This window comes from Sciurus carolinensis, chromosome 2 (genome assembly GCF_902686445.1).
Source record: "Sciurus carolinensis chromosome 2, mSciCar1.2, whole genome shotgun sequence".
NCBI lineage: Eukaryota > Metazoa > Chordata > Mammalia > Rodentia > Sciuridae > Sciurus > Sciurus carolinensis.
Window position 1 is genome coordinate 21,180,820 of NC_062214.1, and position 27,837 is coordinate 21,208,656.

Below are 27,837 nucleotides of genomic sequence, written 5' to 3' on the forward strand. Positions count from 1 at the left end.
TAGCCTCTAGCACACAGGAGAGCTTTTGGCTAACAATATTTTGTTTTGATACTGGGGACTGAACCCAGGACCTCCCTGCACTTGTGCTGTACCACTGAGCTACACCCCAGCCCTTTGGCTGACCATCAGACCACTAGTTCATATGGCTGATGATAAACTCATCTGCCTCATCCGTTCTTCATGCCTAGATGGATCCATGGCTTGCTTGTTGGAAAGGTGTATTGGGCTTCATTATTAATCGTATTGTAGTCTTTTTACCAATAATGCATGGACCAGGATTTATAAAGGGAGTTGAGCCACGCCCCAAGGTGGCTAAAATGAAGGGGAAATGTCTGCCATTTTCATACGCTGTTACTACCAGTTGGTAAAGTCCCAGAAAAATTTTAAGTAATCAGACTGGCCACTTCCCATTATCCAGAGATTTAGGACCCAGAGAGGGGTCGAGGATTCTTCTTTCCGTGGATCTATCTCCATTTGGAAAATTTGAAGACTGCCCTGCATAGAAACCTGAAAACAGGCATCCCCAGGGTCCTCTCGATACCCAGCAAGATTGCAGAATTTGGGAAATGTAAAAAGATCCCCTCGCGTGAGGTTTGAAATAATTTTGGGAGTCTTCCAATGGTTCGTTCCCTTACCCATTTTTGTCTGTGTTGGAAAGGTACTGGCAGGTGCTTGGTCTCTTAGGGGTTTCAGGGTATCTGAAACGCCAAGGGGAAACCTAGTGCACGTTTGGAGGAGGATACCCGAAACCCACCAGAATAACCCCCTAATCCGGAGTGTAGCCAGATTTGCTTTGAACCCAGGCACGCTCTCCTCCAGCGCTGTATTTACTAGCACCTCTTGACAACCCCCTGCACAACCCCAACTTGGTTTCTAACTCCTCCCTTTCCCGTAAACACCCTAGCTGGACTGACGACCCGACGGTCGTTGCGCCTGCGCAGCGAGCCTGGGGCTAGAGCCACAGGGCGGTCTGGCTCAAGCGCTGATTTGCCAGTGCGCCTGCGCAGGAGGCCCATAGATTGACATGCTGAGCGGACTCGCCGCCGGCGCTCAGCTGTCAGTGCGCCTGCGCGCGGGCTGGGCGCCACGGTTCTTAACCGGGCTTTGCCCGGCGCCGGGTGTAGCCATGCGGAGATCCGATTCGGAGCAGCCCTCTAAGCGGCCCCGATGCGATGGCAGCCCAAGAACCCCACCAAACACTCCTTCTGCAGCGGCGAACGGGACCCCGCGCCCGAAACTCCACCCCGACCACCGGACCTGGGACCCAGAGCAGGTGTGCTCCTTCCTACAGCATTGTGGCTTCCAGGAGTCCGCACTGCTGGAGAACTTCCGAGGTAGCGGGACGGAGGGGCGAGGGATGGTGGCCCGAGGCGGGGGGCAGCCGGGCCTGTGGAGACGCGCCCGGAGAGAGGGGGCCTCACGACAGGACCCGCAGCCGAGACGCGGAGGCTGACTCGGGAGGCGCCAGAGGGGTGGACCTGAGGCGGGGGCTGGGGGGACGACAGGAGGCGGAGGGCCCTCGGAGAAGGGGCCCAGGCGGAGCAGGGGACTCGACCCGGGGGCTCCCAGAGGGTGGACCTGTGACCCGGGGCTCCGGGTTGGGGATTGTGAGCCTGGGAGGGGCAAGTGTGGATTTGGATCTTACTCTGATGACTTTCTTCAGGAACTTACCACCCCAGGGCTGGACAGGAGAGCCTTGCCACCCCCAACACCTTTTTTTTTTTTTTTTTTTTTTTTTTTTTAAACTGGAGATTGAACCCAGCGGTGCTCCGCCACTGAGTACATCCCCATCCCCAGCCCTTTTTATTATTTTTTATCTTGAGCCAGGCCTCTCAAAGGTGCTGAGGCTGGCCTTGAACTTGAGATCATCCTGCCTCGGCTTCAAGCATCCTTTGTCGAAACATCATCAAAAGGAGATTTTAATCACCTCTGGCTTTTCTGCTAAATTGGACACTCCCTGAAGACAGGGACTCTGCCTGACTCAGTGTTGTGTTCCCAGCATGTATTAGGTACTCATCGCAGGATTTTTTTTTTTTTTCTCCTGGTACTGGGGATTAAACCCAGGGACACTACCACGGAGCTATATTCCCAGCCCTTTTAAAATTTCGAGACAAGGTCTCACAAAGTGCTGAGACTGGCCTCGAACATTGTGATTCTCCTGTCCCAGTCTCCCGAGTAGCTGGGATTACAGGTCTGCACTGCCACACCCGCTTGGGTCCCCCTTTGAGGTAGAAGACAGTTTCCCCCAGACCTTGATGGGAGGTTTGCTGTCAGTCTTACCAGGCTCTGGGGACCCCACTGTGTAACCGCAGCTCCTTGAACACTTGCCACATGAGAGGTTTTGATGCTTTTATGTTTCTGTTCCCACATCCCCCCGCCCGAATTTGGGGTTTTCCTAAGGGGAAGGAACTTCCCCCTTGTTTTGTGAATCTATGAATTCCCCCGACTGCCATATCAACCCAGTAGGGCTCAAGGTTTGTTGACTGTGTTTCCAAAGTTGGGTAATGATTATGTTTTGCTCTTTGTTAGCAGTTTCCCTTCCTAAATCTGAACTCTGGAGTTGTTAACTGACCACCAAATCCCCAACATTCCACAACGTGGTCATGCATGGGGAAGTGTGTAGGTTGAGAGTTTTGGTCTACTCTACCAGTTCATGTTCAGGTATCCATCGTCCACTTGAAATCTGCTCCACTTTTTGTGGTGGTGTGAAGCTTAACCCCTGCCTCACTTTCTGGTGTTCAATAGGAGAGTGGTTCCCGGTGGCTTTGATTTGCAAATTCAGTAAACCTTTGTAGTTGTGGGGTGAAGACTAGGGTGGAAAGAACTCTAATGGTTTAGGACCTAAAGACTGCATGAATATAGAGAATTATGCTTCTCTTTTTTTTCCCCCACTACAGGGAGGGGCCTTTTTCCTTTGATGAGCAACAGGTGGGATGAAATAGTTTTATATCTTCTTTTTTTTTTTTTTTGGTACCAGGGATTGAACCCAGGGGCAGTTAACTACTGAACCACATCCCCAGCCCCTTTTTGTATTTTATTAGAGACAGGGTTAAGGCCTCACTAAATTGCAGAGCCTTTGAACTCTCTCTCTTTTTTTTTTTTTTTTTTTTTTGGTGCTCTGGATTGAACCCAGAGCCTTGTGCATGCCAGGCAGGCGCTCTACCAACTGAACTATATCCCCAGCCCCTGGCTTTGAATTCTTGATCCTCCTGCCTCAGCCTCCCGAGCTGCTGGGATTACTGGTGCGCCATTGTGCCCAGCTCTAGTTTTATATTTTCTATCTCTAAAAGGTGATTCTTGTTGGCATTCTTGTTTCAGCAGTTTTCTGTCAGTTAATTCATTAGCCTCCAAAATAGTCTGTGTCCCCTCGAACCCACAGTCTAAGGCTAACAGAAGACACCATGTGACACTATGTGCTTTCATTGTCCCCTCTTGCTTATATCTTATTGTCTGCTTTGTCTTGGCCAAATATTAGTCAGGTTTCTCTCTTTCCTTCTTTAGAGATGGACACAATACCTTTATTTTCTTTTTATGTGGTGCTGAGGCTCAAACCCAGGCCCTCATGCGTGCTAGTCACTGAGCCACAACCCCAGCCCCGGTTTCTCTCTTTCTTTACAGGCCCTGAACTCTTGCTTGCCCCCAGATCTCAGCAATAAAGATATGGAGCATGTCCCCTGGTCAGCTTCTCCTGGGAACTTGCTGACCAGTGTGGGACGCTGTCCTGTAAGACCCACGTGGTCATTTCCTGGTCAAAGGTCTTGCTTACCTCTGCTTGCCCATCCTTTACCCTATAAAAGAAAAGTCGTTTTCTCTTTGATTTTGAGCCATTTGTGGATTTCTGAGATTGGAATCTTCCGCCTATTTGCAGTAGTTTTTCTTTCTAATTAAAATCTATCTGTATCTAGATTTGTTTTTATTTGACAAATCCAAGCCTAAGGTACTGATTTCTTTTCCTCATGGAATACAGTCTCACAAGAACTCTGAAATTAGATGCTATAATCCACACTTTTTAAAGATGTTTGTGAGGCCCAGAGATGTTAGGTAACTTTACAAAGGTCACACCACTAGGAACAAAGCAGAGCTGGATATTTGTGTATTTATTTTTATGGTACTGGGGATTGAATCCAGGTCACTCTACCAATGACCTATGTCCCCAGCCCCTACATGTTTTATCTTGTAAAATATTTGGTGATATGGATCCAGTTATTCCCTTTTTAGCAATAAGGAAAATAAGACCTAGGAAAAAAGGGTTAAATATATTATGATTCATTTACACTCTGTAATACAGAATAACTATTAAAAATGACGTGGAAGAGGCCAGGCACGGAGGTGCACACCTGTAATCGCAGCGACTCAGGAGGCTAAGGCAGGAGGATCGAAAGTTTAAAGCCAGCCTCAGTAGCTTAGCGAGGCCCTAAGCAACTCAGTTGTCTCTAAATAAAATACAAAATAGGGCTGGGGATGTGGCTCGGTGGTCCAGTGCCCTTGAGTTCAATTTCCGGTTCCCCCCACAAAAAAAAATGATGTGGGAGTTTTAGTTATTGACAAAAAAAGATGTTTATCACATGGAGTGAGGAAAATAGGTTATAAGACAGTTTCATTTATGTAAAATTACAAAACGTATAGATAAATGTCTTATCCAAAATGTTAATAGTCGTTCTCAATCAGGAGAATTTAAGTTGTCATTGTATAGTCTTTCAAAACACAAAGTAGTGTGCTTTCCAAGGAAGTTTTAGAGATAAATCAACACTCTGGGCATTCCTCAGTCAATGATTTTAACCTTGTCATTTTAAGAATAGGCTTGTTTCTTTCCCTATTTCCACCCAAAATCTGCCTGTTTAAAAACCAAGAAGTCACGAACCTGGCAAACCCTCAAGTAATCAGGTTTTACTTTACTTTTTTTTTTTTTTTTTGGTGGTGCTGGGGATCGAACCCAGGGCCTTGTGCTTGCAAGGCAAGCACTCTACCGACTGAGCTATCTCCCCATCCCCTTTACTTTACTTTTTGCTGCTGACTTTTCTTGCAAACAATTTATATGATGCATCAAAAAATGCTTCTTGGTTTAAGTAGAAAAAAAAAAAAATGATACCATCGTGCCTCAGGGTCTAAGGGGGTTTGGTTCCAGGATGGCAGCAGATGGCCAAGATCTACAGATGCACAAGTCCCTTATATAAAATGGTGTCATATACATGCGTGCATCTGTATCCACAGATTTCAAGTCATTCTAGTTACTCATAATACCTAATACAATGTAAATGCTATGTATATAGTTATATTGTAGTGTTTAGGGAATAATGACAAGAAAAGGAAGTCTCTATGTGTTCAGTACAGATGCAGTATTTTTCCATTCACACCAGATGTGGAACCTATGGATAGGGGAAGACCAGCCATACCTGGCATGGTCCATTGCTTGTAGTGGTCCTCAGTCAACATTGATCTGAGTAAATTCTGATTGATTCAAATTGAAAGAAATTGAAAAACTTATGTTGTAAATATTGAAAATTTTTTTTTTTTCCTCTTTCTTCCCTAGCAAATAAAATCACAGGTTCACAGCTACTCTGTCTTGATGAGTCACATCTTGACTATCTTGGAGTTAGGTAAGAATGATAAAATTCACATTGGAACCAAACATATTTTATCCACCTTTGAGGGACAAAGCCCAATATCACTGATACTCATTTTAAATCTATGATAAATCTATGAAATGTTTTAGAGCAGTATCCTTTGCTATTTGTTCTGTTGTGCAAATCTTGTGTTTTATATTACTGATGATTCCTACTTTAAAGAATTTTGGGCTGGGGTTGTGGCTCAGTGGTAGAGCACTTGCCTAGCATGTGTGAGGCACTGGGTTCTATTCTCAGCACCACATATAAATAAATAAATAAAGGTCCATTAATAACTAAAAAAAATATATATATAAACATATAAATATAAATATATATATATATTTATATATATATAAAGAATTTTGTTGATGAGCTTTCATGAAGTTTGTGTGACCAGTGTTTTACTTTCAAGTTCAAAATTATTGAATTATGCACACCAGAAAATATTTAGGAACCAATAGGAAAAAAATATATTGGCAAGGAAAACACCCTATCTTGAACATATTTCTGGTCTTCCTAAACCTATCTTAAGATTGTGATGTATCCATGTATAAAAAATGTTGAAGTACATGATTAGCCCTTAATAAATTCTACACCTATACACACATACATAGGTATTTTATGTATGGCTAAAGTTCTAAAGTGGGACTACTTTAAAGATCTCAGGTCAGGATCCAGCCCTTACAAATTGCTTAAAATGGAGATTTTGTTTCTATTAGGGAATTGGCAACAATGATGAAATATGGTCTCTTCTAGAATTTCACTTAGTTAAATGTTGTTGTGGTAACAGTAACCAAAATATCAAAACAAAGGATTATACTGAATTACTTCATGCACTATTGCTTAGAATTTGATAATGAAAGTAGATTGTGAAAAAAAGATCATGCAGCACTTTCAGTGTCCTTTGAATCAGAATCTTAGGGACCTCATCTTGGCTCTTTTATAATCACATTTCACCTATCTCACTCCTCTCAAAATCTCTCTGCCTTTCTTTTTTTTTTTTTTTAGTACTGGGGATTGAACCCAGGGGTGCTTTATTTTATTATATTTTGAGAGGGGCCCTCATTAAGTTGCCACAGCTGACCTCGGACTTGCCACCCTCCTGCCTCAGCCTCCTGAGTCACTGAGATTACAGGTGTTACACCACTGCCCCTGGCCCTCCCTTGCTATTTCTTATGTATAAAAGTTGCTTACCATTTGAACTAAATGGAATTGTTCTAATCACATATTTTTTCAAGGAAGCTATATTTTTTTTTGTGGGCCCAAATACTGTTGATTCATGCAACAAATATTTATGGAAGGCCAGTGTCTCTTCCAAGAACCTGGGGAGACACTGATAAGACAAAATTCCAGAAGGAACATTTCTTTTGTTTTGCCTATGACTCTGAAATAGATTCTGTAGGACTCTTACATCTGTCTTATCCTATATGGTGGGCCACTTGCTACATGCTTAAATTAATTAAATTAGATTTAAAAAATCAATTCCTGTGTTACACTAGCCATATTTCAGGTGCCACTTGGCTACTGTGTGGGACAGAGCAGATACAGAGCATTTCCGTCACTGCAGAAGTTCTATTGGACAGTGCAGGATGATAGTTCTAGCAGCCCGAGTTGCTCACAGTGACATGAGTGCCACCACTTTGTTGGTGTACCCTTGTACTGTTTTTCTCTCCTTCTCCTTTTACCCTTCTTGGTCCCCTACTCCTATTCCAGGGTGTAGACCTCAAAAATAAATGACCTGTGTGTAAGCTCTCATCCTGGACTCTGCATTGGAGAGGGATTCCAATTTAGATAAACAAACACCTCTTGTATTTCCTCAATTTTATGATTATTAATTTATGAAGGTTTTTCTAGGAAATTACCCTTGTTACATCAAATGTACGTGTCAAGTTGTAAGAAGCATTAGATTGCAGAAATATGGTAGAACAGAAAATCTTACTTTAGTTTAAGTATCCAAGTTTATGACTACTTTAAATTTTTATTTAATCCCATATCCTTGCTAAATAAAAACATACCCAGGTTTTTCATGGTTATTTTCCTATATTTTCATCAGTGGTTTCCTTATAAATAGTTTCTTTTGGGGTTTTAACTAAGTGATGAATGCTGAGTATCAGTTCAGGAAAATATTGGGCAGAAGTGAGGATAGTTTAGGTCTGGTATTTGTCAACTGTGTGACAACCCTCAACCCGAGTCAGTTTTAGCCCATCTGTAAGTACTTCCTGAAACCTGATTTTGTGCTGTACTTATTATGTCAAAATGACGAGGAGGAAAGGGGATAGTAAAACACAAGAGTGCTGCTTCAGTCATTTATAAGCTGTGACAACGCCTCTACACATCCCAAGAAAATCATTATTGCTATTATTATTATTATTATTATTATTATTGTTATTATTATTAGTTCTGTTTTGCAGCATGGGGGAATTGAATTAAGGCCTTGCACTTGCTAGGCAGATGTTCTGCCACTGAGTTGTATTTCAATCCTTTTTTATTTTTATTTTTACTGAATTGCCCAGGTTGACCTCAAAATCACCATCCTTCTGCCTCATCCTCCCCAAGTGTCAGGGTTTACAGGCAGGTGCCACCTGAGTACAGCTAAGAAATCATTCTCAAGTTCATTGTTGCCGTGGGTCTCGGGGTATAGCATAGAGGCCAAAGTGGTGCTTCTGACTTAAGTCCATCTAGGAGTTTCAGCAAAAGTTTTTTTTGTTTGTTTGTTTATTTTTAATCTGATTAGCTATTAGATAAGTAACTAATCCCTTGTCTGCTGTTTTATTGATGCTCTGATGTTTTATTGAACCAGGGAGGAGGCCAGTAGGCCTGGATGATGAGTAATTGTAAATAAAGCAGGGCATAACAAGATTTGGAGCTATTCACATTTAATACCTATTAAATCATTTCTATAAACTGAAGTGTTTTGATGGATTAAAGACAATGAAAGATGGATATAAATAAAGCTAGAACCTTCATAATATTTGGGTCATACCTGGTGCTCATAAACCAGTCCAGGATTATGAAGATGGATTGACTTCAGTATGGTTAAAATACATTCAAAATATAACTAAATATTCTGTAGAGATGCTAAATAAAGTCTGAGTTTGCCAAGAGGGAGGGGGATCAAGGCAGAACCCTGGGGCAGGCCTCCCTTGAGTCAATAGGAACTTCTCTGAATTGAAGAGCAAAGAAGGGAGTTCCTAGGAGTATGTCTGACTTATTGATGGTTCCCTCCTATCTAATCTATCAACAGTATAGCTAATCTGGAGTTGATTATATGCTACTGTATACTCCTAGGGTTATTAAGCAAATGATGGTAAATTTATTTATCTTGTAATTTTAGATCCTTGGTGGAGAGGAAGAAGCTGCTTAATTGTATCCAACGATTGAGTAAAGTTCATTTTGAGGCAATGAAGGTAAGAGGAATGTGAGTACATACTGTCCTCGAGTTCCCCCATGCACACCCCTATGATGGGACTGAATTTGGGGGTCCCTTCCATTGAGCTATAGCCTCAGCCCTTTTGTGTCCTTTTATTTTGAGACTGGGTCTCGCTAAGTTGCCCCAGCTGACCTTGAGCTTGTGATCCTCCTGCCTCATCTCTTGAGTAGCTGGGATTACTGATGTGAACCACTTCGCCTAGCTAAAATAATAATTACTAAGAGTAAGAGCTGGACACAATGATACATACCTGGAATTCTAACTATTTGGGAGGGTTGAAGTAGAAGGATCACAAGTTCAAGGCCAGTCTGGCAATTTAGCAAGAACCTGTCTGGAAAAAAAAAAGTATAAAAACTTGAAAAAGCATTCCCTATGCATTCTGACATGAAAATATGTATATATTAACCAAGTTAAATACTTTTTACTGATTTTTATAAGTAGCTTAAATTTCTTTTAACTTTGAGTGAAATAAATATTTTAAAGATGATTATTACAACCTGAAAAATTAATGTTGAAGGCTTTTAGGCCTTTATATGAATTAAAAATAAAGTATAGAATTTTTCTTTCATGATCTTTAAGAATAAAATAAATTCTCATTTACAATGGTTACATTGATCTTGTTTGGGAGGAAAGAATAGATCACTATGATTTTCAAATATTTACAGATTATGGTTACTCAACAAACATCAGCTTGTCTCATAAAGTTATAAATTCTAGTCCTTGATTGAAGCTGACAGCACGCAAATTGGCTTGAGCTTATTTTACAGGAAATGAATTTTCTTACCAGCAATATGTTCAAATGTGGGGCCAGATGATCCTTTAAAGGTTTTTTTATAGTATTGAGCTTTCGTAATTAGTATTTTTGTGTATTAATTAACATAGTATATGTGCAGAGCACTCTACCACTGAACTACTTCCCCAGCTTGACATGGTACACTTTAAATGTAATGGTTCAGCATGTTAACATATATTAGATGGTAAAAACAGATCAGCAATGGTTGTTCAAAACATGTCTGAGTTTCTAGTGACTGCCACGCAACATAGTATGAGAATATATCAGTAAACAAGACAGCCAGGGTTCTTCATCTCCCAGGATTCCATATACTTTTTTTTTTTTTTTTTTCTTTTTGGTGCTAGAGATCAAACCCAAGTCCTTACACATGCTAAGTACTCAATCTATCCTCAGATCCTCTGTACACTTTTAAGGAACTTTATGGAATAGTTTAAAATAGTGTGAAGGTCACGGTTAGATAGCTTTTTAGATTATTTATTCTAGAATCTCATCTTTGAAAGCAGTTATTTGAGAGTGCAGTTTGGTGGTTTGTGCTTAGCATGTGTGAGGCCCTGGGTCCATTCTCTAGCACACACAAAAAAGGTATGGGGGGTAGTCACAGTGACCACAAGATCTAGCCATTCTACTCTTGGAGTACATATCAAAGACAAAGGAAAACACAGGCGGCCCTCTGTATCCATGGACTCCACATCTGTGAATTCAACCAACCACAGATCAAAACTATTTAGAAAAAATGCATCTGCATGGAACATGGCCAGAGTTTTTTTCTTGTCATTATTCCCTAGACAGCACAGTACAGCTCATTTACATAGCATTTACATTGTATTAGGTATTTTAAATAACCTAGAGATGATCCAATCTATGAGGAAAGATGTGGTTAGTTTATATGCAAATACTTTGCCATTTTGCATAAGGGACTTAGGCATCCATGGATTTTGGTATCCAGGGTTAGGGTAGGAGGTGGGTCTTAAAACCAAACCCCATGGTTACCAAGGGATAACTGTGTATGTCATGTAGAAACTTCTACATGAATATGTATAGCATCATTATTTATATTAGCCAAAGGATAGAAATAACTCCAATGTACATGAATGTAAAAATAAACAAATTGTAGCATAAAAAAAAAAAAAAAAGGGATTTTTTTAATGTATTTTTAGTTGTCAATGAACTTTTTTTTTTTTTTTTTTTTTTTGTGGTACTGGGGATTGAACTCAGGGCCTTGTGCTTGCGAGGCAAGCACTCTACCAGCTGCGCTATCTCCCCAGCCCTGGACTTTTATTTTATTTATTTATACATGGTACTGAGAATTGAACCCAGGGCCTCACACATGCCAGGCAAGCTCTCTACCACTGAGCTACAACTCCAGCCCCTAAAGTTGTGGGTTTTTTTTGGTTTGTTTTTTTGTAGCGCTGGGATCAATTCTGCAGTCTCATGCATGATAGGCAAGCACTCTACCACTGAGCTATATGCCCACCAAGTTTTATCTTTATTTAAAGATGCATATAGGGGTATTAAATCTTTACCTATATTTAAAGCTCCTGTTTTAGCTCAAAGAAATGAATAATTGTGAATTTTATCTTTACTAAGTATTTCTGAATGATCTTTAAATGCTGTAGAATTGTTCTCCTGGGTATTTCTTATCTATATGGTAAAGGTACTTTTTCTTTTTTCCTATTTATCTTTCTTTATAAGGATTTCAGTGATGGGTACTATGTAGATATAGTCAGAAAAAATTTAGACACAGTGGCCATAGCAGCATGGTTCACATGATCTGAATGAATGTATATATATCTAAGTGAGATATTAGATGTGTGGGGTGATTTTTGTGGTGCTGAGGATCAAACCCAGGGTCTTGTACATGTTAGGCAAATACTTTACCACTGAGCTACACTTCTAGTCCAGTGGGTCTGTTTAATTGAATATGTTTAATTAAAATCATATACCTAATGAAAAAATGGAAATCCTATCTTTCCATTATTAGAATCCATTAGTAAAAAGTAAAATATATCCAGATGTAATATACTTGATCTGCCTGGCGTCTAAGGTAATAATATCTTGTCATTTTCCTTAATATTATTCTTGTTTGAATAGTTAAATAACTCTGACTTTGTACTGTAGTTAGGAATGGCTGCATAAAAATTTTAGATGGAGTTATGTAATGTTACTAATTTCAACATAATTTTTCAGGTAATTAATGATCCTATCCATGGCCTCATTGGGCTCCACCCTCTTCTTATCCGAATTATTGACACACCTCAATTTCAGCGTCTTCGATACATTAAACAGTTGGGAGGCGGTTACTATGTTTTTCCAGGAGCTTCACACAATCGATTTGAGCACAGTCTAGGGTAAGAAGGGAAGGAAAGTGGGGAACTTGCAGCTTTTAATTACCTCCTCTATCTCATCAATAGTTGTCTCATCTCTTCGAGAATAGTTTTACAAAATGGTAATAATATCCTTATTTTATTGAAAATTGAAACTTTTGATTTACCTTGCTATATTTTGTTTATTTGATGTATGGCTTAAACTATCTCATATCTTTCCTGAGAAGGTAATGAAAGTGTCTGTTGATAGGTGAGTTGGACTAAATATTTGTATTTAAATATAGTTTAAAAGCTAATAAGATTAGTTACCAATAGAACTAATTCTGTTTTTTTATTATAATTATTTAATCATTGTATAAATTAATGGGTTTCACTCTGTAAACTTGATTGTTTTATTTTCCTTTAGTCCATACTTAGTCTTATACAGATTCACTCTGTGAAACTAATTTTCTTACCTATGAGGAGGTACGTAAGTCAGAAAAGCATTTGTACGTTTGTAGAAGATGCCACCTCCATTGCATATCATGAATTCAAATCTTTGGTCTGCTTTTCCATCTTGTAGAGCCAAAAGGACTTGGGGAGAAAAAACTGGACAGTTGTCAGACTTTCTTTCCTTACTCACCAGTGTATTACTCTGTGTGTCTGTCTATTCCATAACATTTTTAATTAGCCAGAACACATGTATTTATGATCCATTTTTTAACAAATATTATTTGAACACTTAACAAACACTACCAAATCACAAACAAGATAGGAATTATTTCTCTCCTGGAGCTCAGAGTTCAGGGGAAAGAAAAGATTGTATTCTTTTTTAGAAATAGCTATTAGAGGACTGAGGATATGATGCTCAATCCCCAGTACCACAAAAAAAAAAAAAAAAAACAAAACACAATGAGACACCACTTTTACCTACTACAACTGTTAGGATGGCTACTATCATAAAAACAGAAAATAACTCATAAAAACGGAAAATAACAAGTTTTGACCCTGTGGAGAAACTGGAAACCTTGTACACTGCTAATGAGAATGCATAGTAGTGTACTTGCTATGAAAAATAGTATGGTAGTGCCTCAAAAAATAAAGAAATTTAAAAAAAATTGTCATACAATCTAGTTAATTCCACTTTTGCATATATACCCCAAAGAACTGAAAGTAGGGTCCTAAAGAGAGGTCTGCACACCCATGTTCACAGGAGCACTATATTTGCAACAGCCAAGAGGCGGAAGCAATTCAAGTGTCCATCAAGGAATGAATGGATAAACAACAATGGAATATTATTCAGCCTTAAAAAGAAAGATGGTGTGTTCCTATAGTAGGAGTACTTGGGAGGCTGAGGCAGGAGGATTTCTTGAGACCTTGAGTTTGTAATCAACCTGAGCAACATAGCAAGACTCTATCTCAAAAAAAGAAAACAACAAAAAAAGAAATTCTGACACATACAATGATATTAAAGACATTATGCTAAGTGAATAAAGCCACCCACAAAAACACAAATATTGTATGATTTCACTTAGATGATGTACCTAGAGTAGTCAAATTCACACACAGAAAACAGAATAGTTACCAGGGGCTGAGAAAAATGGGAAATGGGGAATTGTTGTTTAATTGGCATATAGTTTGTTTTACAAGATCAAGAGTTTGGCAATCAACTGCAGAACAATGTGAAAATACTTAACCCTACTGAACTGCACACACTTAAAAATGATTAATACTGTAAATTTTATGTTCTATATATTTTACACAATTTTTAAAATGTCAGTAATCTCTGGCTTTATAATGTTGACCTCACAGACTGAAGATGAAGTGTATTACAGGGCTAGGATATGGCTCATCAATATAGCCTTTGCCTAGCACATGTGAGGCAGTGGGTTTGATCTCCAGCACCACACAAACACAAAAAGTTTTTAATGTAAATGTACTTTTACTTCCCTCTAAAGGCTATTTCTTTCTTTATTTTTTCACGCAGTACTGATTTGAACCCAGGGCCTTATGCTTGCAAAGCAAGCACTCTACCAACTGAGCTATCTCCCCAGCCCTCACTCCAGTTTTGCTGTGCATTTTCCTCATGATTAATGACTCTGAGGCAGAGCTCCTGCCTTTGGGATTCTTGTTTTTGTGTGTTCCTACACTATTCTGTAAAGTCCGTGCAAATACATGTTAGAATGATTGGGAGATATATTGAAGTTCTTGAGTTCCAGAAATGTTACTCATCTTTCAAAAAAAAATAATGACTTTTTGGTTTTATACTCAACAGGGTGGGGTATCTAGCAGGATGTCTAGTTCGCACACTGTGTGAAAAACAACCAGAGCTGCCGATAAGTGAGCGAGATATACTCTGTGTTCAGATTGCTGGGCTTTGTCATGATCTTGGTAAGCTATGCAGACAACCAAAGTTATTATGTAAAATCATAACATAGGTCACCTCTCTGAAACTTCAAATCAGACTAACCAAGGGAAATGTGGAAGTTGTGTATTAGTTGACACTAATATAATATGTGCTGTTGCTTTTTTCTGTCATGACTCCTAAGTGCAAAACATTGCTATTCTATTTTCTTGTAGTCTTTGAATGAATTTCCTGTGTTAAATATCTTTGCTACAAGTCACATGAAAGGGCTTTTTTTTGTTGTTGTTAGCCCGAATTGAACCCAGGGACACTTAACCACTGAGCCACATCCCCAGCCCTTTTTATTCTTTTTCCCTTTAGATACTTTGTCAAGTTTATTCTTCACATACCTAGAACAGATTTAGAAATCTTCTTTTGTTCCCTGACTCAGATGAGGTTTGTGGTCACTTAAATCCAAGTAGAAAAATATCATCCTTTTCCTTTGACAAAGAAAAGAGAAAGGGTCTGTCTCTGACCTTTTTTAATCACAGGAAAGTTTATGTGTTCCATGTTTCCAGTCATCAGATACCTAAAGGATCTGTCTCCTTTCTATATGATTTTTGTGTGTGTGTTGGGGATTGAACCCAGGGCCTTGTGCTTGCAAGGCAAGCACTCTACCAACTGAGCTATATCCCCAGCCCATCTATATGATTTTTATATTTTTAATTTTTTATTTTTTGGTGCTAGGGCTTGAACCCAGGGCTTTGTGCATGTTAAGCACAGACTCTACCACTACGCTATACTCTCAGCTCCTTAGATGATAAAATTCAATGGATTCTTGATATGTAGAGACAGAATCATTATGAAACCTTTGCCAGTCTCCAGGAGTCTGAGCCTGGTAGTAAATGAGCCTTTATATGTAGACTGTGAGATGCACAGGTGAGGATTGGGTCAGTTATTTCCCTTTGTAACCAAGAAACTCATTTCTGAAGAAATTCCAACAATGTCAAAGTTTCAATTTTTTTCGCAATGCTGGGGACTGAACCCAGGGCCTTGTGCGAGTGCTCTACCACCGAGTTACACCCCAACTCCATAAGTGGTTTCAAAGTTTCACGTTTAATAATTTGAAGGCCTGGGATGTAGTTCAATGGTAGAGTGATTGCCTAGCCTATATAAGGCCCTGGATTTGATCTGCAGCACTGCAAAACCAAACCAAACCAAACAAAACCACACACACACTTATGAATTAGAAACTAGTGCCAAGCACAGTGGCACATGCCTATAAGCCCTGGGACTTTGGAGGCTGAGGCAGGGGGATCACAAGTTCAAAGCCAGTCTCAGCAACTGAGTGCAGCCCTAAACAACTTAGAGAGACCCTGTCTCAAAATAAAAAATAAAATTGGGGACTGCAGTTGTGGCTCAGTGGTAGAGCACTTGCCTGGCATGTGTGAGGCCCTGGGTTCCATCCTCAGCACCACATGTAAAATAATTAATTAATTAATTAAAGGTCCATTGACAACTAAAACAATTATTTTAAACAAATAAAGTGCTCTGGGAATGTGACTCAGTGGTTAAGTGTCCCTAGGTTTAGTCCCTGGTACCACAAAAACAAAAACAAAAAACTAGTGGTCTCCACTTTCAACATGTATATCACCAGTAAAAATGCCAAAATACAGCCCCAGTATTTGTATGTTTGTTGTAAAATATATATTATAAAATTTGCATGAAGCTAAATGTTTTAAACTTTGGGAGTAATAAAATTCTAATATTATCTTCCTGCCACCCCAGTGGATTGTCTTAAAACTGCTGTCTTAATTTACAAATACTTAGTCTGAAGATTCCAAAAGTTTTGGCATTAACATCCCTTTTAGGACATTATTTAGGCAAAACTTGAATAGGGTATGAGATTTGAGTGGCCTCATTATTAATTTCCTTATTTTATTAATTTTCTTATTTTGATGCTTTGTATTATGTTTATGTAGGAGAACATCCTTGTATATGTAAAATGCATACTAATATATTCAGGGTTAATATCATACACAAAAATTATACTTAAGATGGTTCAGAGAAAAAAATCTTTGAGCTGAATTTTCAAGTTTTCTGTAAATTTGATATTTCAAAATAATGTAATTGGGGATTATTGCATTATCCAAGAAAGAAAAAAGGAATATAACTTTCAGTTTGGCATTTCACACAGAAAACTTGGCTTGTAAAATAAATACCCATGATTTGGATGCAAATTAAATTTTTTTCTTTTCTTTCTTTCTTGTTTCTTATTTTGGTGCTGGAGTTGGAACCCATCCATGCAAAGCACTCCCGCTACCACTGAGCTACATCCCCAGCCCTAAATAAATAAACTTGTATTTTATTGTGAAAAAATAATAAGCCCTCAGCATTCCCTTTAGGTAACACATAATTATCCTTTCATCAGATTTATGTAAACTCTGGCAACTGGAGACCTCTTTAGTGAGAGTTTACTTTCTTATGTGGTTTTTGCTTCTAATTCTGTTGTTTTAGAAAATAGGAAGGAAGCATTTGTCCTGTTTTATGATTTATTTATAGATTATTAGTGTCTGTTGATACTTAAGTTAAACTAAAAAGATTTTTAAAAGAATTCACTTTGGGGCTGGGGTTGTGGCTCAGTGGTAGAGCACTTGCCTAGCATGTGTGAGGCACTGGGTTCGATCCTTAGCACCACATATAAATAAATGAATAAAATAAAGGTCTCCCGACATCTAAAAAAAAATGCTTTAAAAAAAGAATTCACTTTTTACCAACTTTTAAACATTTTTTCTTGTTCTAAGACTGTTTTTGTTTTTTAAGGTCATGGGCCATTTTCTCATATGTTTGATGGGAGATTTATCCCACTTGCTCGCCCGGAAGTGAAATGGACGGTATGTATTCTTACAGTCAGTAGTCCATACAAAGTGGGCTGTGTAGTAAGAGTCTCTGCTTGGTTTCCCTGCTTGTTTGTAATATCCTTCCTCACTGTAGTTTTCAGGGTGCTTTTATTTACGTGGGTATGTGCTCTCTTGGTTTTCAGATAGTCTGTAAAGAAGGAATTGTTATCTCCCTTTTTACTAGTGAAGGAACTCAACACTCTAGAGTTCTACTCCTATGCCAAAAGTCACAAAGTTGTGAAAGGTAGAGCCAGCACTGGAAAACCAGGTTTCATAGTTGTCAATTTGATGTTCTATTTTGTTGACCTACTGTAAAATAAAAAAGACCAACTCCGGTTTTTGTTCATTTAGTATAACTGTGAAGTAACGATACCAGCCGAGTCTCAATAAATACATTAAATGAACCATTGTATAATTAGTCATTTGCTGGAGGCTGATGTATATTTTTGGAATCAGTTTTTTTTTTTTTTTTAATGGACAGAGTGCCTTTATTTTATTTGTTTATTTTTGTGCAGTGCTAAGGATTGAACCCAGTGTCTTGTACGTGCTAGGCAAGTGCTTTGCCACTGAGCTACAGCCCCAGCCCTGGAATCAGTTTTTGAGCCATCAAGTTGGGTTGTCCCCCTTCCCCAAACCCCTCCCACCCCCACCTTTCCGCTCTACCCCAGGTTCTACTACATTATATTTCTGGAACCAGGAGTAAATAAGGATATTGTCATATATTGAAAGCTTCTTACATGTCAACCATTTTTTTTTCTATGACACATAAGTCACATATAATATGTCTAGATCTTAAATGAGTTTGAACCAGTGTATACTTTTTCATCTTTTAGGAAAACTCTCTTACTCCCCCACCCTGTTTTGTTGTTATTGTCGTTGTTGTTGTTGTTCATTTGTTTTCATTTTTGTCTATTTTTGGTGGTGGTGCTGGGGATTGAACCCAGAGCCTTGCACATGCTAAGCCCATACTCTACTACTGAGCTACATCCCTAGCTTCGCCCTTATTTCTTTTTAAAATCAATTCTCACCTCTCTCCCCACTATCATCTTCTGATTTTCATAAACAGATTAGTTGTCTCTGTTCTTAGACTTGATATAAGTAGAATCAGATGGTAGGTACTCTTTGTGTCTTCTTTACTGAACAAAATGGTTTTGATATGTGTTCATGTTGTGTGCATCAGTAGTTCATCTCTTTATTGCTGAGTAGTTATTTCAGTAGATGAACAAGTCCCAATTTATTTATACTTTCTCCTTTTGATGGACTTCGGATTGTTTGTAGGTTGCGGCTATTACATATTAGGTTACTATGCACCTTATTGGACAAGAATTTTGTGAACATATGTTTTCATTTCTTTTAGATAAATACCTAGGAGTAGAAACTGGTCCATATAGTAAAAGCATGTTTAACTTTCTAATAAAATCCCAGAGATTTCTAACGTGAAGGTTCACTCCCTTCAGCAATGGGTGAAAGTTGCAAGTTGCCGTTGTTCTACAGTCTCACCAACTTTTCATTTTTTGCTTTATTTATTTTATGGTACTGGATGTTGAATCTAGAGCCGTGTACATCCTAAGCAAGCACTCTAGCACTTAGCTACACCCCAGCCCCTACCCCAACTTTTAATCTTTCAGATTAGACCTTCTGAATGTCAAATGGTAGCTTAGTGGTTTAGTTTGCATTCTCTAATATATGTTGAATACCATTTCCTGTAACTTGTTTTTGGCACTTTGTTATTGCTACATCTTTTTTTTTTTTTTTTTTAAGAGTTTATTCAGTATTTTACCCATTTAAAAATTTTGATTTGAGTGCTGGGGAGTGTGACTCATTGGCAGATTACTTGCCAACATGGATGAGATTCTGAGTTTGAAAAAAAAAAAAAGAGAGAAAGAGGAAAGAAAAGAGTCTTATTGTTTACTTTTTATTATTGATTTGTAGGAATTTATTTATTTATTTATTTATTTTTTGGTACTGGGAGTTGAACCTGGGGATACTTTACCACTGAGTTATACCCCAGTCTTTTTTATTTTTATTTTTATTTTATTTATTTATTTATTTTTAACTTTTTTTTTATTATTGTAAACAAATGGGATACATGTTGTTTCTCTGTTTGTACGTGGCGTAAAGGCATACCATTTGTGTAATCATAAATTTACGTAGGGTAATGTTGTTTGATTCATTCTGTTATTTTTTTCCCTTCCCCCCCACCCCTCCCACCCCTCTTTTCCTTCTATACAGTCCTTCCTTCCTCCATTCTTGCCCCCCTCCCTAACCCTAACTCTAACCCTAACACTAACCCCTCCCACCCCCCATTATGTGTCATCATCCACTTATTAGCGATATCATTCGTCCTTTGGTTTTTTGAGATTGGCTTATCTCACTTAGCATGATATTCTCCAGTTTTTATTTATTTTTTTGAGATAAGGACTCTGTAAGTTGCTTAGGGCCTCACTAAATTGCTTAGGCTGGCCTTGAACTTTCCTCCTGCCTCAGCCTCCCAAGCTGTTGAAACTATAGGCATGTGCCTCCACACCCAGCGGGAATTTTTTTTTTTTATATATGCTGTTAGATACATGTATTGTGAATATTTTTTCATAATGTCTGGCTTGTCAATTGATTTTTTTTTAGTGGTGCCTTTTGAAAACAAGTTTTAAGTTTTTATGAAGTACTCTGGTTCTTTGAGCCAGTAAAATGGATAGTTTCTTACTACTTTTGCTGCCTCAGGGTGTGTCCTCATGATAAAAGCATAAAATTGGAATATTGCCTAGTGTCTTTTTCATCCAAGAGTTGACTCTCCTCTTGCTAACATCTGCTTGCTTTTGGTCATTACCCAGAGCTTCAGGAGAGGAGAGGAGAAAGGAGGGGAGTTGATTGCTTTGTCCAGCAGAGTGGATCTAATAGGATCTATGCAGCCATTACCAAGTCTTTTTCTTTATATTTGCCTTCCACATTTAAGACTCACTAGCTCATACAGAATTAATTGTTGTGTATGCAATAGTGTCACAGGCCAACGGGGTGCCAAAGCTCCAAACCTTGGTTCTTGTGTCCCGATGAGAGAGAATTTCAAGGCAGACACAAAAATTCAAGCAAAATACACTCTCAAGAAAGGAGAGCCAGTCGTCTTGAAACAGAGTATGACAAAGGAAACTTAATGCTACTTCCAAACTACTGTTTCATGTTTGCCACAAGAGCTGGGTCCACATTCTGCCATCTTTACCAGTCTGAGGCTTATCTCCTTCTTTACCTTGGGTGGGTTTTTTTTTTTAACCTTGGTTGGTCCTTTCTGGAACTATCACGATGACCATCTCATTCAGTGCTTGCTTCATCTATAAGTCAGCCCTATTTTTTTTAACTTTATTTTGTTTATTTATTTGTTGTACGTGGTGCTGAGGATTGAACCCAGTGTCTCACATATGCAAGGCAAGCACTCTACCACTAAGCCACAACCCCAGCCCTCAGCCCTATCTTAATGCAGGTGCTGGGGTCAGCGTCAGGACAATTTCATCTTACTGTGCCTGCCCTACTAAAGAAATTTCTCTTCTGGTATACACTGAGAAACCTATGGCCATAAATCCTAACTGTATAATGATCCCAGTGCACCCTGTCAGGAGTTAGACCCATGGATCTTTCCTTCTTGGGGCTTTTCTTAATTGATCGCCTTCTCGCCACCTGTTTATTCTCAGGGTTAGCACACCTGTTGTTTTCCTTTCTTTCTCTCTCTCTCTCTCTACACCAGAGTTTTAACCAAGGAGCACTTAACCATTGAGCCACATCCCCAGCCTTTTACAGTTTTTACTTTGAGACAGGGTCTCACTGAGTTGCTGCATTTGGCTTTGAACTTGCAATCCTCCTGCCTCAGCCCCCTGAGTCACTGGAATTAGAGGTGTGCACCACCACACCTGGCCTTCATCTCCCAACCCACAAGTTACTTGATTTCTCATTAGTCTTAAGGACAATGTAAAGAAACCCCAGGACCCTGCTACTCATTATGAGCTCATATAGAATTAATTGTTATGTATTAACAATTAATAGTGTCACAGGCACTGTTACTTAACAAATAGTAGAAATCTAATTTTTTTCATTTAATATGGATGGTTACTTTATTTATTGCTTTTCCATACTTCTTAGACTTCCAGTAAAATATTAAATAAAAGAGATAATATTAGACAACTATGTTTTATTACTGATTTTAAGGGAAATACTTTTATAATTACTGATTGAATTTTTTAAAAATTTTGTAGTAGTAGACAGCATGCCTTTATTTTATTTTATTTTTATGCGGCACTAAGGATCAAACTCTGTGCTTTATGCATGCAAGGCAGGTGCTCTGCCACTGAGCTACAGCCCCTGATTGAATTATTTGAACATTTAATTTTTGCATAATTTCATACAAAAAAGTTGAATTATCTTCTGAGATTTGCCAAACGTTAATGTTTTGCTGTACTTTTTAACATGCTGTCTTTTATACACAAATGTTTTTCTGAACTATTTGAAAATAAGTTGCAGACATACTTTTTTTTTTTTAAAGACAGGGCCAAACTGGTCTGAAACTCCCAGGCTCAAATGATCTTCTTGCCTCAGCCTCCCAAGTAGTTGGAATTTCAGACACGCCACCACTTCTAGCTAGACATACCTTTTTGTTTTGTATATGTGATTTTTTTTTTTTTTTTTTGGTACTGGGGATTGAATTCAGGGGTGCTTAACCATGCCACATCCCCAGACCTTCTTGGTATTTTATTTTGAGACAGGGTCTCATTGAGTTGATCAGGGCCTCACTAAGTTTCTGAGGCTGTTTTGAACTTGCAGTCCTCCTGCCTTGGCCTCCCAAGCCACTGGGATTACAGGCATGTGCCACTGCACCCAGCTGTTTTGTGTTTTTGCAGTACTGAGGATCCAACCCAGTGCCTTGTGCATGCTAATTAAACTCTGCCTGACTACAATCTCCAGCCTGGGCATGACTTTTCACTCCCAAATACTTCAGTGGGTATTTCTAAAAGCAAGAGTATAATTTTGGCACAGCTATCAAAAGTCATGAAATTAGTATTGATGTAGAATTATTGTCTAATTTATAGATTTACCGTAAAATTTCACCAGTTGTGCATGTAGAAGAAGGGGAAATTTTTTTCCCTTTGTTCAGGATACAGAATAATCTTGCACTTGGCACACGCCTCTAATCCCAGCAACTCAGGAGGCTGAGGCAAGAGGAGCGCAGGTTCAAAACCAGTCTCAGCAATTTAGTGAGACTGTGAGCAACCTAGTGAGACCATATCTCTAAATAAAACAAAAAGACTGGGGATGTGGCTCAGTGATTAACCCTGGTACCAAAAAAAGCCCCCCTCCCAGAATAATCTTACACTTAGTTGCCATTTCTCTTTAATTTCTTTTAATCTTGAACAGTTCTTCAATTTTTTTTTTTTTTTTAATGGTACTGGGGATTGAACCCAGGGACGCTTTACCACTGAGCCACATCCCCATCCTTTTTTTTTTTTTTTTTTTGTATCTTATTTTGAGACAAGGTCTCACCAAGTTGCCTAGGGCCTCACTAAATTGCTGAGACTGGCTTTCAACTCATGATCCTCCTGCCTCGGCCTCCCAGGTTGGTGGAATTACTACAGGCATGCACTACCATGCCCAGCTAGTTCTTCAGTGTTTATCTTTCATGACCTTGTCATTTTCTTAAGAGCAGGTGAGCTATTTTGTGGAATGTCAGTTTTCATGTAGTCAGGCTGTGTATTTCTGACAGAATGCCAGAGAAGCCATGTGTCCTTCTTAATGTGTCACATCAGGAGGCACATAAAATCTACTTGCACCATTACTGATGATATTAACTTTGACCACTCAGTTAAAGCAGTGTCAACCAAATTTCCCTACTGTAAATTTATAAGTTTCCTTCCTTTTGTAATTATTATGTATCTTGACTTAATTTTGAAGGTTACGGGTCAATCCCCAGCCCCTTCCTCCTACCCACAAAGTTATTGGGGTCGTTCAGGTTTTGATTTTCATCTTGAGTCAGTTTTTGTAAGATGTGGAAGAGGACATATATCTCTGGGGGATCATTTGATCTTTACAGTGATTGAGATGAATGAGCAGACATGAGCCAACTGAGGGGGATTTGAGACCCAGATCTTGACTTTAGAGATCTGAGACCCTTGATTTTACCCATAATGTTGCTGTTACTCCTTTTTGCCACTAGATGGAAATACGAACAGCTTTTAACTTCACATGTTCTAATACTGATGAAAAACAGAACTAAATTTTATGATTGTCCTTAAAGTAGGATTCCACCTGTAGGACTTGGTAATATTCTTCATGATACCACAGATGATTATGTCTCATAAAGTATATTTAATATATTTATGAAATAATGAACATGATTTATAAAAGTTTTATAGTTTAGTAAAATATTGACAGTATTGATAAAACCTACAGACTGGTTGGAAACTACATAATTAACATGCAGTAGAATCTTAACTTAGAATTACCTCAGATCTAGAATAATTTGTAGGGCTGGGGTTGTGACCCAGTGGCAGAGCACTTGCCTGGCATATGTGAGGCACTGGGTTTGATTTCCAGCACCACATATAAATAAATAAAACAAAGGTTCATCAACAACTAAAAAAAAATAAAAAAAGAATAATTTGTATAATCAGGGCCACTCATTGGCTAGAGTCTATGTAACAAGCCATATTATCCTGATTTTTTTCTAGCATGAACAGGGCTCAGTTCAAATGTTTGAGCATCTTATAAATTCTAATGGACTCAGAAGTGTCATGGAAGACTATGATCTCGTCCCTGAGGAAGATATTTGCTTTATCAAGGAACAAATTATAGGACCACCTGAAACACCAGTAAAAGATTCTTTGGTAAGTTTGTATTCAACTTAATTTGAGCTGACTGGTACTTTTTGTCTAGTCTATTCTTGATTTCTTTAGAACTACACATTTACCTATTTTAGAAGAACTAAATGACAAAATATGTTGCATATTTCTGCCCTTTAATACAAAAAAATGGCATTTGTATTCTTCCCATCTCTTAATTGAGTTCTTTAGAAGTTACCCCCAAACTGAGATATATACACATCCACATATATGTATATATACATTGCTTTTTTTTTTTTTTTTTTTGGGTGCTGGGGATCGAACCCAGGGCCTTGTGCTTACAAGGCAAGCACTCTACTGACTGAGATATCTCCCTGGCCCCTATACATTGCTTTTTAATGAATATGTATGAAATATTTTATATAGAAAGCTTAAGTAACTCTGTCTGGAAATGTAAAAGTATGCTAGAGTGTCTCGTTTATCCATTATAGTTACCATATTTGAAATATTTAAGTATATAAAGACCTTGAAAAAGTTGAACTGGTTCAGGGGGAAATCAGTTTGGTTTCCTTTTTGATCTTTTGTATTTTTTTTTAATTAAAAAGAAGTTGGCAGAGAAACAACATGTATCCCATTTGTTTACAATAAAAAAATAATAATAATACAAAAAAAAAAAAGAAGTTGGCAAATAATTATCCCATTGAAATGGTTAGGGTTTTTCACCTCAAAATACATGCAAATCTGCTTGTAAGATTTAAGATAAAGAGGTGAGCTTTTTAGCAAATATCCTGTCTTCCCACTGCCCCCAAAAAGGGAGCTTTTGAGCAGTGCCTATCATTTAGAACTAGATTTGAGAAATATTGATTTAAAAAAAAAATTTATTAATCTTTTTTATTTTTACACACTGCATCTTGATTCATTCATTGTACACAAATGGGGTACAACTTTTCATTTCTATGGTTGTACACAGTGTAGATTCACACCATTCATGTAATCATACATATGCATGGGGTAATACTGTCTGTCTCGGTCTACTATCTTTCCATCCCCTGCAGTAATGATATGTTAATGCATAAATTCAAGCATTATTATCTAAGGAATATTCTTCCTAGCTCATAATTAAATCTGTTTTTTTCGGATGTGGGGAGTGGTTCCAGGAATTGAACCCAGGCCCTCATGCTCTCTAGGTAAGTGCTCTACCACTGAGCCACATCCCCAACCTGAATCTTAGGTTTTTAAAAAGCTTTTAAACCAAGAAAAAAAGAAAGTGGCTGGTCTGGGGAAGTGTGATGATATTAAGACCCTTTCAATGGCACTTGTGAAGCCTTAGCATTTCATTTATATATAATATATATGTATAGATAGATAGATATCATATTTGTAGATATATATCATGTGTTCATAGACTATAATATATACATAGTATGTATGTAGCGTTAGTAAGCACATGGTAAGCACGCTTTCTACCGAGCTACATCCCCAACCTGAAGATTTAGTATTAATATAATATATACCTTAGCATTTCTTTTCCCCTTCTACTTGTGTAAGAATCAAGTGGGTCTGGGGTTGTAGCTCAGTGGTAGAGGACTTGCCTAGCATGTGTGAGGCACTGGGTTCAATTCTCAGCACTGCATATAAATAAACAAAATAAAGATTCATAGACAACTAAAAGAAATTTTTAAAAAATCAAGAGGAAGAAAGAAAGAGTAGAACCTTCTAACATCTATTTTCCTAGTCAAGTATCTGTTTATAATTTGCAAATTAATAATAATTGCTTTGCTTTATAAATAGATTTGTTGCCTATCCTAAAAATGTTGGTGAATTTTCTTCTCTTCCAGTGGCCATATAAAGGACGTCCTCAAGAGAAAAGCTTTCTTTATGAGATAGTATCTAATAAAAGAAATGGCATCGATGTGGATAAATGGGATTATTTTGCCAGGTATGCACTGAATACTTCAGAAAAATTGGTTAAAGTCTTTATGCAGATTTAGTATTAGTATTTACAGTAGTTTCTTAGTTGAAAAATTTCATTTCTCTGCTTTGGAATCTTTCTAGGGACTGCCATCATCTTGGAATGCAAAATAATTTTGATCACAATCGCTTTATTAAGTTTGCCCGTGTCTGTGAAGTAGATAATGAGAAGCCTATTTGTGCTAGAGAAAAGGTAAGCTCTGCCACAGGAAGCAGGAAGAAGGTAGTTCCTGGCCTAGAATCGGAAAATAACCATTCAACAATTTGGAAAAATTGGTAGACCAATCGCTTTACTAAATGCTTAGCATTTTAAAATAATTGTTAGATAATAATAACAAAATTAATTTCAGCACTTATTGAGCCTTATGTTGGCTGAAAGCAATTTTAAGTGCTTCAGATGGATCAGCTCAGTCCTTAACACCCTAAGAGAAAGATGCTATTATTGTCCCATTTTTCTTAGTCTCTTCTTTTCTTTCTTTCTTTCTTCCTTTTTTTTTTTTTTTTTTTTTTAACTAGGGATTAAATCCAGGGATGCTTAACTACTGAGTCACCAGTCAAATTCCCAGTCTTTTTCATTTTTTTAATTTGAGACGTGGTCCCACTAAGTTGCTTAGGGCCTCACTGAGTTGCAGAGGCTGACTTGAACTTTGGATCCTATTGCCTCAGGCTCCTGAGTGGGATTACAGGTGTGTACCACCATGTCTGGCTCTTAGTCTCTTTTCTGTTGCTATAACAAAATACCTGAGGCCAGATATTTTATAAGAAAAGAGATTTATTTTATTTAGTCCACAGTTCTGGAGGTCTAAGAACATGGCACTGGCATCTACTCAGTGTCTCGTAAGGATTATGTGCTGCTATATGCATGGTAGAAAACCAGAAGGACAGGCAGGTATGTGCTAAAGAGAGTGAGGGGAAATGCCAGGCTCACTTTATAACCATCTGTTCTCCTGTTAACTAACCCACTCTCACAGAAACTACAATAGTCTTTTCATGAGTGTGGAACCCCTATAACCTAGTTACCTCGTAAAGGTCCCACTACCTCTCAACACTGTTACTTGGGGGCATAATTTTAACATGAGTTTTGGTGGGGACAACCCATACTTAAACCATAGCATCATTTAACAAGTAGCAAATTGAGGCACAGAGAAGGAACCCCATTAAGTCCCTGCTAGATGACAGTCTTATAATAAAAGAGTGGTATGGTATACTTCCAGCAGAAAGGTTTTATGTTAAGAATGAAGAACTTAATAATAATACCTATTTCCTAGAATCATGAGGATTAAAGCATATACTTAAAATGTCTAAAACAACCTGTGGGCTAGAGGTGTAGCTTACTGGTAAAGAATGTGCTTAAGGCTCGAGTTGTGGCTCAGTGGTAGAGTACTTGCCTAGCATGTGTGAGGTACTCGGTTCAATTCTCAGCACCATCTATAAATAAATAAAAATATAGGTCCATCAACAACTAAAAAAAATTTAAAAAAGAAAAAGAATGTGCTTAGCATGATGAGGCCCTTGGTTGAATCCCCAGTATCAAAACAAAACCAAAAAACAACAGAACCTGCCACAAAGTTAGAACACACAATAGATTTTCATTTATTAAAAATGAAAGTTGAGCCCTTTCCCCGCGGCCTCTGCCGGGGCTGGTACCCGCTGCCGAGCTCCCGACACGTGCGGAGTG

The 27,837-nt window shown here is 38.3% G+C and overlaps 1 protein-coding gene across 3 annotated transcripts in view; it reads left to right on the forward strand.

The window, feature by feature from the left end:
* The first annotated feature begins 1,018 nt into the window (after positions 1 to 1,018).
* Samhd1 (SAM and HD domain containing deoxynucleoside triphosphate triphosphohydrolase 1) overlaps positions 1,019 to 27,837 on the forward strand; it is a 44,775-nt gene continuing 17,956 nt past the window's right edge. Inside the window, exons 1-9 of one of the 3 annotated variants that reach the window (XM_047538836.1) lie at positions 1,019 to 1,273; positions 5,531 to 5,597; positions 8,941 to 9,013; positions 12,017 to 12,177; positions 14,408 to 14,523; positions 17,300 to 17,370; positions 24,078 to 24,233; positions 26,027 to 26,127; positions 26,244 to 26,352. In XM_047538836.1, coding sequence (XP_047394792.1) covers positions 1,168 to 1,273; positions 5,531 to 5,597; positions 8,941 to 9,013; positions 12,017 to 12,177; positions 14,408 to 14,523; positions 17,300 to 17,370; positions 24,078 to 24,233; positions 26,027 to 26,127; positions 26,244 to 26,352 — 960 coding nt within the window. In that variant the 5' untranslated portion in view covers positions 1,019 to 1,167. Of the gene's footprint in view, positions 1,335 to 5,530; positions 5,598 to 8,940; positions 9,014 to 12,016; positions 12,178 to 14,407; positions 14,524 to 17,299; positions 17,371 to 24,077; positions 24,234 to 26,026; positions 26,128 to 26,243; positions 26,353 to 27,837 lie in introns of all 3 variants that reach the window. The other 2 variants (XM_047538835.1, XM_047538837.1) reach the window with 2 other exon arrangements.